The sequence below is a fragment of the Ochotona princeps genome, chromosome 28 (genome assembly GCF_030435755.1).
Source record: "Ochotona princeps isolate mOchPri1 chromosome 28, mOchPri1.hap1, whole genome shotgun sequence".
NCBI lineage: Eukaryota > Metazoa > Chordata > Mammalia > Lagomorpha > Ochotonidae > Ochotona > Ochotona princeps.
In genome coordinates, this window is record NC_080859.1 from 2907225 (window position 1) to 2921389 (window position 14165).

General features: G+C 43.7%; 1 protein-coding gene across 2 annotated transcripts in view; it reads right to left on the reverse strand.

Moving 5' to 3' along the window:
* SSBP2 (single stranded DNA binding protein 2) overlaps positions 1-14165 on the reverse strand; it is a 198308-nt gene that overhangs the window by 113272 nt on the left and 70871 nt on the right. For both annotated transcript variants that reach the window (XM_058656158.1, XM_058656157.1), the window contains exons 2-3: positions 10916-10988; positions 2457-2518 (exon numbers count right to left, since the gene is read on the reverse strand). In XM_058656158.1, coding sequence (XP_058512141.1) covers positions 2457-2518; positions 10916-10988 — 135 coding nt within the window. The remainder of the gene's footprint in view (positions 1-2456; positions 2519-10915; positions 10989-14165) is intronic.

The window sequence follows — 14165 nt, forward strand, 5'->3', positions numbered from 1 at the left end:
TATTCTCTAGTAGAATTCATCCAGTGCTCATGAAGTATACGATGGCATCACATTTCCCAAAAGATTTCTGTGTTTCCTTTTAGTTAAGCATGTGTTGCTTACTCAGTGGCACATTATTTTAGTAGGGTGCTACAATTTGTTGTTCATGTTGTTGTTGTTGTTGTTATTGTGATCGATGTGGTTGTTATGAAATGATGTCATTCTAAAAAACAGTAATATTATCTCAACCCCAAACAGCCTGTATCTCATGCAATAAGATATTGTGAAGTAACCAATGATATGAGGCAGATTGCTTATGATCTACATCAAAGAATTGTAAAACCTAATGTACTTGTAAGACCCCATGATACTTGGAAATGGGGAGGTAGAGCAGAGAAATCTTACATCACCCTAGAAGGTGTGAGGAAGACGGGAAATATAACCTATCAGGATCATAACTGGTAACTCATAGACAACAGGCTCGAATTAGCATTAGACAATAGCAAAACTACAAAGGCAAACAGGGGAATCAGGAGTAATCCTAACAACCTCTTAACAGGAGGTCATGCGCATAGAGCAGGGAGGGGTCCCCAGAGTGGAGCAGGCAGACAGGAGGAGGCTTTTATCCCAAACCTGAAGACTCCTAGATCCTCACCAAGGACTATCAGTATGAGCACTGATACTGATTGAGCTACATTCCTACTGCCAAGGAGGCCACGGGGAAATGGAGTGCCTTCGGAGACCAAGAACTCTGAGGTCACCCACCCCCAATTTGGATCTACCACATGGGATGGAAGAAGCCCAAATCCTGCCTTGCAGGATCCAAGGTCATTGGAACAACAACCAGGATCCCTGAGCGGTCCGAAGAAACAGAACAGTAAACTTCCTTCAGGACTAGGGAGAGGAGCTTTCTCTGGTCCTTGTCTGCTTCCAATTTTGGGTCCCCACCCTCTCTCGTAATAACCATCAGGCGCGCTCCAAAAACCCCTCAAAACAAACAAACAAAACTAGAATAGATAGACAGAGAACAACAAGGAAAGCTTAGAAACAGACAGGAAACGGTCAGCGGGGATGCACTTATAACTCACTGGGTGGGACAGAAAGATTAGTTACTCCTCACCGGGGTATGGAAGATTTCTCTGCACACCCCTCCTAAACATGCTCACCTAAACTGTTGACATATATCCTGTTAGAATTATAGAGTTAGACCACCTGAAAAACAGCCAGGTTCAGCGAAAACGTGCTTCAATGCTATAAACTGCTAAATACTAAAATTAAAATAGGCATGAGACAGCTGAATAGCAATCTAAGCCATTTTAAGGTGTATAGAACACGGTTGAATATAAACCAAAATTGAAATGTCTATGAAGAAGTCACAGGTTGTGGTTGAGAACCTGCATTTTCCTATTAACATATTGGTTAATCAATACCATGTCAATTAATGCCACAATGTTGTAAATGGTTGGAAATATTATGTTGGGGCTTTTAATTGATTGGGATGATACTCTGCCGGCTCTACCTTCACACCAGAGATGGTCTCACCAAGAAACCATTGAACTTACCAGAACAATAAGATGCTGGACTTTATGCTTGGTAAATACCTCCAAGGAAAGAATCTCAACTGAATTTGAACTGTGGAAATGCAACAAGGTGGAGCAATCCGCCGTGGGGGGAGGGTGTGGGGAGGGACTGGCGGAATCCCAGTGCATAAAAAATGTATCACATAATGCAATGTAATTAATTAAAAAAATGAAATGCAATAAAAAATAAATATAAAAAAATAAAAAAACAAAACAAAACAAGAACAAAAAAAGAGCCATCCTCTCCTGTCACTATGAGGTAGGGAGGAAATCCCACACCTGGCCCCCACTCGTATGAGGAAGTCCTGATCCCCGCCCCCACATGGCAGTGTCAAGGTCTTAAGCGAATACTTGGGTTTCGATGAGGCGGTGAGGAGGGGGCCCTTGGGCTGGGATCAGGGATTTTTGTAAGAAGAGACACTCACAGAGCTCTTACTCGCTCCCTAACCACCAATCACGCAAGGACACAGTGAGAGTGGCTGCTTTCACACAAGTCTACAAGGGAGCCCTCGCCAGAAACTGACTGCACTGGCCCCTTCATGTGGCCTCTAGTGGCCAGGTTCATGGGACAGGAAGCGTTGGTGACCTCCCCAGCCATCCTGTGGCATTGCGTAAGGTGCAGCCCCGCTGGCGGAGGCCGGGTCATACAGAGTTAGACATTCTGCCCACTGGTGCCGGTCCAGCTTGACTCAGCAGTAGTATATTCTCATTAAGGAACATTAAATGCTGGTTTTGAGGGTTTTTGTTTTATGTTTTTTTCCTAATTGATGACCTTTCAGAAGACAATTTTATAAAATAAAACTCAATCCAATGGAAATATAAAACCATATTCTGGTACAGCACAGACCTGTAAGAACGCATTATTAATTCAGTAAAAATGAAGGAAAAGATACTTACCACCACCAAGAGTGCAAGAATCCCGGTGGTTCCCCCAATGTGATGTTTTTTTCCCATCTTATCTGAAATAAATAAAGGAGATAGTAAATATTCCCCTGATTATACTTTGCTTCACACATATTACATAGCATTTCTAAAACACTAAACCTCAAAGTCTGGGGCATTATTTGAGTTTTCCATCGCTCTCACATTATTCTTCATGCAAGTGCTGCAAACAGTAACCAGCCTACGAGAGAAGGTCAGCACACTTTCTGGCATTTTCTTCCCAGTGGGCCAGGCCCAGTCATGAAGCGTCAGCGACCCTGGAAACGCCGGGCTCAACATGAACCTGCCAAGTGGTTACGGTGTAGTCCACGGTTAGGTCGCTTCCTGTCGGCTGCAGAGGGACACTGGGTGTCAGCCTGGCTGGGCCCTCAGAGCAGCCCAGCAGCAGCTGTTCCTCACTCCAGCTTTTTAAAGACACCCACAGCCAGGGTCTCCATGCCCTGTACCAGGACCAGTGCCACAGGCTGAGAGGGCTGAATCCTGGTTCTCCAGGGCTCCCGGGCAGCCTGGGGGAGCCTGCAGCAGACAGCTGCCTCTCGGAGGTCTAACAGTTATTTCTGTCCAGTTTCTACCCTGACTTTCTGATAAATCAACTTATTCCTCTTGGTCCTCTAGACCTAAGAATTTTTAATGACAATTATTCATTTTATATACCTCTGTTTTCCTTTATGCTTGAAAAAAAGGGCATCTATTTAATGATTTTTTGCATTACACTCTGTTGAAAGACTTCATAGGGTTGAAACGTTTTTCTAGTTGACAGCCACAACTGTATCTATAGACAGAGTACCACCTGACAGATGCATGTATGTGTTGTGCAGTGTTAGACATACACCCATCTCTCAAAAGTTACCATTGTTTGTGATGGAAACAGCATCCTGTCTTGCATCAGTTTGGAACTATGCAATACATTACCATTACGTGCAGTTACTCCACCTTTCCAACCTTTCCCTGCCCCTCTCAACTCCCTAGCCTCCCCAGCGCCTGGAAACCATTTTATTCCACTTCTATGTATTCCACAGTTTCAGACTCCACAGACCTGGGAGAGCATGTGGTGCTTTTTTCTGTGCTTCGCTGATTTCACTTAATGTAATGATTTTGTAGGGCCACCCATGTTGTTACAAATGATGGGATTCCATACTTGGTATAAGTGGATGGCATTCATCACACCACACTCTCTGGTGTGTACCACATTTCCTTCATCTGTCCACCCATGGATGGGCATGGTGTAGGCTACAGTGGACTGTGCTGCGACGAACATGGGGTGCAGGTGTCTACATGTGCTCTGAGCCAGTGCGTGTGGCTCCTGAGTAGCACGTCACCATGGCCCAGCCCCTCGGACAGGAAGAACGGTGAAAGCCTATTCCTTTTACACGAAATAAAGCACGGGCATAGATTTCAAGTTTAGTGCATTCCAGCATTGGAAACTGAGTAAAGTCATTTAGATCTTCTGCACTTCAGTGTCCTAAATATCTGTAAAATGTGCCCAATAATCCCATAGTGTTGCTGTGAGTGCCTTAAACTGCCTTCAAAGAGTGATACAAAGTGTCAAGAGTGGGATAACCGCTAGCTTCCACCTTTCCTTTGCCTAAAGGAACACTCTCCTGAAAATGTATTTTGTCATCATTGTACCAACAATTCCAGATGTAAACATTCAAGGATTCACGGATGTGCCAAACAGTTTTAGCTTACTAATCAGAAAAGTGCAAAACACCTTCATGGAAGTTATACATACAACCAGAAAAAAGAATAACCAGAGTTGGAACTAGGGCAGTGTTGTTCATCATTTAAAATGGGAAAAGTACATTACTTATTTAAACAGGAAAAATGAGCTTCCATTTGATTAAAATCATTTAGGAATTAGCAGTGTTTGTAACTAACCCATACAGACCAAATTCAGATGACTATTTAAAAAATCACGCTAAAGAGAACTTAACTTTTGAACTCTTCCCTTTTTCAGTTTAATTTTACAACAGAAGGCACCTCGGGACCTTCTAGCACACCAAAGTCGCCACTGCGGACACCACTCTGAACACTGGGTGTCACCACTGGTCCAGAACTGGACAGAGATTGGGCTCTATGTGGATTATGAGCTAAACCTGAAGGATTAATTTTCGGAACAAATTCTTGATTGGAGGGAGGGGACCAATGAGGCCTGGAGTGATGTTGATGTCACCTGAGGACCTAACTGTCATGCCAGCTTTAAATGAGATTGCTGTCCCTTGAGGATCAACAATTCTGACCAAACACTTTTTAGAAAGTAAACTGAGAGAAGCCCTGAGTGGTCCGCAGAAACAGAAGAACAATAAACGTCCTTCGGGACCAGGGAGGAGAGCTGTCTCTGGTCCGAGCCTGGCTCCACCTCTGGACCCCCACCCTCCCTCGCAATGACCATCGGAATCGCTCCGAAAACCCCTCATAGCAAACAAACAATCATACAAACTAAAAAAACCTAAAATAAATAGACAAACAACAAAAAGTAGAGCTTGGAATCTGACAGGAAAGAGCTGGCATGGATGGCTCATGCCTCGCTGGGTGGGACACAAAGATTAGCCACTCCTCACTATGGTGTTGAGGATTTTCCTACACCCCCCTCCCAAAAAAATGTTCTGCACCTTAATTGTCGACAAATGTCTTGTTAGAGTTACAAGCCAGTCTAGATTATCCTAAAATCTGCCAAGATCAGCAAAATTATACTTCAACACAACAAGTGGCTAAATACAAAAATGAAATAGACACGAGACAGCTGAATGGTACCTTATAGCCATTTTAAGGTATATAGCAGCCGGTCCTGTATATAAACTAAAATTGAAATGTCAATGAGCTAATCATAGGTTGTGGTTAAGAACTTGCTTTTTTTTTTTTTTTTTGTAACACACTGGTTACTCAAAACCATGTCAATTCCATAAGGTTGCAAATTGCTGTTGATGTTATATTGGGACTCTTAATTGACTGAGATGATATTCTACCAGCTCTAACTTCGGACCAGAAATGGTCTCCCCAAGAAACTGTTCAACCCATCTGGACAATAAGTAGCTGGACTCTATACTTGGTATACGTTTGCAAGGAAAGAATCTTGATTGAATTTGAACTGTAATACTGCATCAAGGTGGAGGAATCCACCAGGGGAGAGGGGTGGGGGAGGGGCGGGGGGATTCCCAGAGCCTATGAAACTGTCACATAATGCAAAATAATTAATAATAAAAAAAAGAAAGTAAACTGAGAAATCGGCAATCTGAGTATTTATATGGCACCCTGAACAACAGTGAATATAAAATATAAAAATCCATTCCTTTGGGGAGATGACTCTTTAGGCCATAAACGAACAAGCAGGTTGTTTGCACTGGCGGGAAGAGCGCAGTTAAGGACACACAGATCAGGCAAACAGTGAAGTGACCCAAATAAGGCCTTGAACACAAGCTTGGAGTCCAAGTACAGACCTTGCTTTTGGGACTTAAGCAACAAAATTAAGCTTGTGAATGCAGAGTCATTTAAAATTATGCTAATTATGTCTTTACAAAAAAAATTTTTTACAGAAAAATGCAAAAATAAATTTTTAATCAATACCCCTAGCCAGTAAAAGCTCGCCCACAGACCCTTAACACTCCAAGGAGTAACCAATGAGAAATATTGATTTCAAAAAAATTCAAGGACTTCTTCCATCATCTCCCAGAGAAAAATTAGTTTTCCTTGTTCCAAAAGGATTTTTTAAAAAAAAAATTTTTAAGGTCTCACACAGGAGCTTTGAAAGCATCACTAAATGTGAAAATGCAAAAGAGAAAAAAATACTTCTTAAATGAAGAGATGGGAAAACTTAAGTGCCATTACAGTCATTGAAGCTGGTTGCATATGTTGGAGTTCTTAAGTCCATAAAATATAAATCAATGGGAACTTGAGGTAGACAAGAAAATTGTTCTCAATAAAGTAAATTTTCTGGAAATTAGAAGTATGTGTCATTAAAAAATAAATAAAAGGAAAAAAATCCCAGGAGCTGATGAGCTTGAACTTAAACTAAATACGAATAACACAAGAAATGTGTTACATAAATGTGAGCCAGCTCCTAACTTGGGCAGGCCTAAGTAGTAACACAAATAACTTGTGTATATTCCATCTTTGATTGAGCAATATTCTATCATTTTGGCTCGTAATAAGGAAGAGTACTTAAAGGCATAAGCTTCTACTACAGCTAAGATGTGGTCAAAAGTCAGCGGCTCCATCTCTCCTGTTGCCACTCCCCTGGCGGTGAGTTCCTGGAAGAGAACCTGGGCGTGCAGTACAACCACTGATGCCCTCTACCACTGCACACATGCGCCCCTGGGAGCAGCAGGGTCTTCAGGGCGCATCTCTGTGCACCCTGACTTCACGCTGCAGGAAACGAAGGCAACCTGGAGAATGCACTGCTGCTCTCAAGGCAAAGAAGAGTGCAAGATGGTTTCCGGAGGCGGCAGGCTGCATGCCGAAGGGTGCCAGACAGCAGGATGGCGCTCTGGCCCCCGGAGGCAGCAGGCTGCATGCCGAAGGGTGCCAGACAGCAGGATGGCGCTCTGGCCCCCGGAGGCAGCAGGCTGCATGCTGAAGGGTGCCAGACAGCAGGATGGCGTTCTGGCCCACCCCCACACCTCCCAGCTCCCCGCCGACCCATCCCACAGCACCAGGTCCATTCCTGAGCGTCTCCCCCTGCATGTTGATGCTTCTCTGCCAATGACTAGCTACCCTAGCAGGCAGCGTGCTCCAGGGACCTGCTTGTGTGGCTTAGACAGAGAGGAAGCCTGAAGCTACCCCAGGCACGGATTATACCATGTCACATCTCACTTGCCCTCAGAGAAACTCAAACCACTTTGCACACATCCTCCCTCCATCTGTGCCACAGGGGACAGGGCTCTCATCTTTCCCACTCTACAGACAGGTCTGTGGCCCAGCAGTCAGAATGGTGGTCCTTGGCTCAGTAGATGGCTCAAAGGCCGCCCTTTACTGCAGCTGGAGGAACAACACTTGAAGAACAACCACTACAGTTCTTCCCAAAAAAGATGGCCCTGCCGGGAATGCGCGTCCACAGTGACCGACATCACTGCCTCCAATCTGCCCACAGCTCTAACTCCACTTTTTTTTTTCAAAATTTATTTTGCGTGAAAATTAGAACTACAAAGAAAGTAGGGAGAGAATGAGAGAAAGATCTTCTGTCTGCTGGTTCACTCCCCAAATGGCCTTAGTAGCCATAGCTGGGTTGACCTAAAGCTAGTGGCCAGGAGCTTCTCCTGGGTCTCCCACATGGGTAAAGGACCTGGTATTCCTCAGACGCTTTCCCAGGATATTAGCAGGGAGCTGGGTCAAAGGTGGAGCAGCTGGGACATAAACTGACAACCGTACAGGATGTTGGCACTACAGTCAGAGTATTAGCTTGCTACAACAACGTGGCAGTCCCTGGACTCTACTCATTTATGGAAAGCATGAACTGGGGCTGCATACTGGATTAGCAAACTAATCCTCAGCCTGAGGTACTGGCATCCCTTTGTCAAAGGCCCTGTCAAGAACACCAAGCCCCCACTTGTCTTCCTGGCATGCCACGCGGGTGGTTTTAATCTCCCCCAACCCAGGCAGCAGGAACCTAGAAGGCAGTAGAAGTCAGGAGGCAGCTTTCCTCAGGAAAGCCACTGCCGAGCTGGTCAGGTAGCGGAGGCAGGAGACGACAGCCAGCTGGGATACATGGCTGCGGAATGCCCAGGGACAGGAGCTGGGGCAGCAACTCACAGCACGAGGCAGTAGACAGCAAGCTACTGCGCAGAACCCACCGGAACCATCAGGAACTCAAGGGGACACACTGAGTCACGACCCATTACAAGTCTACCTCCCGGCTTCTACCTTAAAATTCAGGTAACCGAAGAGATCGCCTCTAAATTTTTATTTTAACTGATTATACAAATAATATATTTGTCCCTTGTTTTAAAAATCCTACAACGAAGAATGAAATTACTTTTGGTCTCTTCAACAACACCATGCCCCAAGACAAACTACACTGTTACACACATTCTTCCTGAAATTTTCTGAAATTTACATTCATAAACAGGTACCCACAAAATACAAAGGATCGTTGTACATTCGTGACCTTCCAGAAAAATGGATTACTTTGCCTTCCTTCTTTTACTAGATAATATTTAAGAAACCTACTCATGCAAATCCCAAGAACTCTAACTTACTCTTTAACCTCTTGGAAAACTTCTACCACAATTACTGGAGGACACTCCCCTCTGCTGATGACCTAGGTGGTGAGAATGGACTTTGCAGAGTCTGGCTGCCTATAAACCAATGAATGATTCTGAGAGGTGCACACACACGCCTCCAGAATGCAGACACTCTGTGCCTCGTTGGTGACAATGGTTTGTCTGCAGCATCCTTCTCTTTGTGAAATGTAGCCAGACTGACAATGCTGAGACATTCTCAGTTCTGTATTTCAAATACAGCAGGAGGAAATAGAGTCGTGATAAACCCTTGTCAAAATGTCTGAAATTGTCAATGAGAATGCATTTCTACCAAATTGCTCGGGAAACTCTGTGTGTTTGTTTCCCATTGAGCTCAGAGCCTTTGAGAAGCTAGGTACCTGCTCAGTTCACGTCATCCACGCGAGTCCCAACACCTGAATTCTTCTACATAAGCAGCAGTTTTTCTTTCTTGGTGACATTTAGTAGCATCTGTGTCTCGTGTTTTATAATGTCAACAAGAAAATACAGTCTTGCTGGAGCCAGAGTTGTGGCTCAGTGAGCTAAGTCACTGCCTACATTGCCGGGGTCCCTTGAGAGCATCAATTCATGTCCCAGCTGTTCCACTACTAACCCAGGGCTCCTCGCTCCACAGAAAGCAAAAGAATACCCAACTACAACCCGTGTTAGAAGAAGCACCTGGTGCTGGCTTTGATTTGCTCCAGTTCAGCCCCTGGCCCGTGCAGCCCTCTGGGAGTTGAACCAACAGATTAAAGATCTCTCTCTCTCTCTCCCCCTCTCTCTCTTTTTGTTTCTCTCCCTCCCTCTCCTTCTGTAACTCTGCCTTTCAAATAAATGTCTTGAAAAGAAACAAACAATCTGGGGAACCCGCAGAGGATTCTACAGGTTGAGTCCACTGAGAATGTCTGTTGATACAGGAGATCAGTACATCTGTGGCATCAGGTTCTCAACTCCACTAAAATAAAACTTCCAGAGCCCAGAGCCTGCTTAAGTCCTTAGTGGTGAAGAATACAGCCTTTAACAACATCAATCACTTCCACTAGATCAGAAAGGACTCAGGAAGGTCAGGTTTAACTCAAAGTCTAAAGAATGACCTAAGGACAGAAGACATGCAGGGAAACTCGGGGCTGGTTTCAGTAAATTTTTGAAATCCAACTGTCATCATATTGTCCATTTACCTGTGCTCTGACCAAGCCTCTAAAATGCCTTATTCATGAATACGCTCTATCAATTCACACACACTAACAAACTGAAAGTAGGACTGGGGCCGTGTGTGCTTTTCCTTACATTTCTGGGGAACAGGGACTCTGTTTCCTCTGCTACACCCAAGGAGAGTGCGGTGGGCCAGGGCTGCTTGCAGCATCACTGACCTAGTCAGAGCCCTGGTGACAAGATGACAGTGAGCAGCATTGCCAACAGGCCCCCCGTGAGTCACTGCTATGCTTGTGTATTTTGAACACAGTAGAAAATAAAAAACAAGGTGAGTTAATAATTAAGAATTAATTTCAATGTATCAAAAATGCTTGCATTTCAATGTTATCATAATTTGAAAATCAAGAATGATTTTTTTTGGTTCACTGGTGTTTTTTTTTTTTTTTAATTTAATGTGCACCTTGCATTTCTTAATTGAATTAGCACAGGGCTCAATAATCTCATCATTCTTATCAAGACAATATAAACTGGAGAATCAAAAGCACCAGTGTAGAAAAGACTTTCAGAAAGAGAAACAAAAACTTTAAATAAGAGTATCAGAATGGCTCCCCTGGGGGCCTGCGCCATGGCACAGTAAACTGAGCCTCCTTGTGTGGCACCATCTTTCCATGTGGGCACCAGTTCATGTCCTGCTGCTCCACTTCCGACCCAGATCCCTGCTTTTGGTCTGGAAAGCAGTAGAGGATGGTCCAAGTCCTAGGGACCCTGTACCCCCTTGGGAGACCTGGAGGAAGCTCCTGCCTCCTGGCTTCTCGCCGGCTCAGCTCCAGTTTGGGAATGAACCAGCAACACATTATTGTTGCCACACTGAGACAACTTTGCCTGGAGAAGAGGGGAAGGAAGCTTCTAGAAAGTTGGCTACTGACTCGCATGTTTGGGGATACCGAAGATACTGAGCCACGGCATCATGCACACTGAAGACAATAATCAGGGTTCCCGCCCATTTATACAAAACCTCAGAAGGAAATGCATAAAATATATAAAACATACCTCTGACAAAAATGTTTGGGCTGATTTCTGAGCTCCTACATGGAGCAGATATTCATATACGTAGAGTGCTAACCTGGAAAACAAACAAAACACTTGTTGAGAAAAGCAATATATGAAATTCATTATTTAAATAATAGACTGTTCCTCCTGCGCAAAAATATTCTAAACACTAAAAATGACAGAAATTAACTCCCCCATACCCTTTCAATTACAAATTTACACATGAATATTCAGAAACAACTTAAACTACCTAAACAGTACATGGAGGGGTTGGCATTGTGGTGCAGCAAGTTAAGCTACTAGTTTTAATACCAGCATCCTTACAGTTCAACCTGCTCCACTTCCAACCCAGCTAATGATCCGGTAAAAGCATCCGAAGGTGGTCCAAATCTTTGGGCACCTGCCACTCCACTGGGAAATCCGGATGAAACTCCTGGCTGGCTTGGGCTAGCCCAGACTATTCTGTAGAGTGAACTAGCACATGGAAAATCTCTTGTCTCTTAGGCTCTCTAATTCTGCCTTTCAAATAAAGGAAATAAATCTTTTAAAAAAATGCATAGCACATTTACAAAAGTATTTTCTTTGCAAAAAAATCTAAAGAGGGATTTTTTTCTTGACTCACCTCATTTAATCATAACTTTATTTCCTTTGTCACATTTAGTGCAATTAATAATCAAACACTGGTAATATTCATCTATTTTGAGACTAATTATTATCTCCATCAATAGAAGAAGTCAATTCAGCTATTGGACCTTTCCCTGTAGCCTCTTGTTCTTCAACCCTTTTAGTGAACGTCTGTCTTTTGAACCTTGTGCCAAAACTGGTGCTGAATAACCATGTTCATACTGGTTTGGCAACCTGTCATTATATAGAGATGATTGCTGAGTCAATTAACAATCTAGTCAGTTTCACAGAAAACTACAGCATTACACGAACTCTAAAGACATCAGATCCTATTAAACACATGGGTGCTTACAGTTTAAAGGTTAAGACAAAATTACATATCAATTTATCACTCAAATGTAAAATACCGAATGTGTGGCGTACAGTTAAAATGGCTCTCATTATCTCGTGGATTAAGAATTTCTAAGCCACACCATGTGGCTCAATTTCAGTTGAGCTGTTAACAAAATATTATTCATACACCCAAATTAGTCTGAGGCAGTATTTTTAATGATATCTTGGACCCATGCCCAGATAGCTCACAACAGTTCAGTTTCTGCCACACTGTATTTACCAATATTGAACCAGGTTTACAGTAAACAATACAGTGTAACAATAATCACAGCTCTGTAGAGCAGAGCCACTTCTCTTGCCAATCAAATTTTTGATTGTTCAAGATTGATGGCATGTGCACAAGTGAGTATTTTCTTGATTTTCATGAATACATACTGTGCATCTTCCAGGAAAAGAGAAAGCCTGCAAAAATTGAGTGCCTCTGTCCAACCACTTCTTGCCCCCTTCCAAAATTGTCCCAGTGGTCAACAGGAACATAATGTTTTAGCCCCTGAACACCGTGTCAGTGGACGTCTATTAAAAGCTGTACATGCATAAAGAGTGTGTCACTGCAACTGAGTGTGCGGATGCAATTTTACAGACTTCTCCCAACCTCACCCACCGCAGTGGAACTTCCCAGGGGCCCCTTGACTCTTCTACTCTGCCACACCTGAGGGTCATGGGCTGTTCCCTCCAGAAAACGTCTCCCCACTCCCAGTGGAAGTCCGGCCCATCCCTGAGTGTGTTGTCAGTGGAAGGACCCTCTTCCCACTCAGTCTTCCTCCAGCAGCCGTTCCCAGCCCCCTCTGGGCACCTGCTGGTCAGGAGCGCAAGCATCGGGGCAGGCTGGATCCCAGCGAGGTCGTTTACCCAGAGACATGATGTTGCCAAATGTAAGAAAGCCAGAACCTGAGTTCAAAATTTAAAGACAAAGATTGAATACACAGCTATTTATTCAATGCACAGTTTTTATTGTTTTTAATGATCTTTGTGAAGTTTAAACACAGTTGATAAGATATACAGTGGTTATGTAACCACAGCAATTCACAATACCATCTAAATACAAAGAAGAAAATTAAGAGTAGGTTGCAGTTAAGAATAGGTTGCAAAAAGGAGACTCAGCTTTTTTTTTTCCCCTTTGGAAAAAAACTGTTTGGGGTCAGCATTATGGCTTACTGGGTAAAGCTTCACCTGCAACAACAGCACCCCATATGGGTATCAATTCATATCCCAGCTGCTCTACTTGAGAACCAGCTCCCTGCTGATGGCCTGGGAAAAGCAATGGAAGACAGTGAAAGTATTTGGACCTCTGCCACTCACTTGGGAGACCCAGATGCAACTCCTGGCTCCAGCCACCACGGCGGCCATCTGGGGAGTAAACCATCAAAAGATCTCCTCTCTCTCTCTCTCTCTGTAACTCTTTTAAACAAATCAATCTTTTAAAAAATAGTTCAATCTAAAAAGCATGTCAGTGACTCATGAATCACCCATCTTTTTTCTAATTTTGTTCTAATTTTAAACTGGGGGTGAGTGACTGAGACACCAGCATCATGACTAACCATTCTAAAGATGGAGCCGAAGCCAGAAATGTGAGATGTCCTCACTCCTGGGCACTTCGTGAGCAGCCAGGCTCCAGAACTCAGAACACGAGGCCATCCCAAGGTGAACATATCCACAGTCTCCCCTCGATCCCCTGTCACAGCTGGTTAGGATGCGGGGACCACACTTACTCCTCACCATGCATATGATTCCAACAGAACTGAGCATGGTTTTCCCATGTACAAATTAAAAATTAGAAGATAATCAAAATTTATAAAAGTGAAAGTACCTAAAAGTGTTGAACAGTGTTAAAAAGCAGACTGCTCCACCCAGAAATCAAATGAAATTAAAAAGCAATAAAAGACTGGGAAAATAGGATATACAATCAAGGAGATGACAAAAGGCTAACACACATAAGATTGCCTGTCAGAATGGGAACAAAGATCTTAATTTTAAAATACTGAGCAAAGGATGAAAATGAAAAGTCCAATAAGAAGAGTCATTAGACATGGCAAATCTCCCTAAGCAAAACCACTCAACTTCCCAGTCATACAAAGTGTCCCAAAGTTCCACTAAGGAACCCATGGTAAACTCTGGAAGTGGGAATGGTTCAGGTCTCCTGGAAACTACGACAGCGGGTGACAAGGTGGGTGGGGAAGGGCAGAACAGTCTGTCCACCTGCCCCAGCTGGACTGTGTCCAGCACAGCAGGAAGG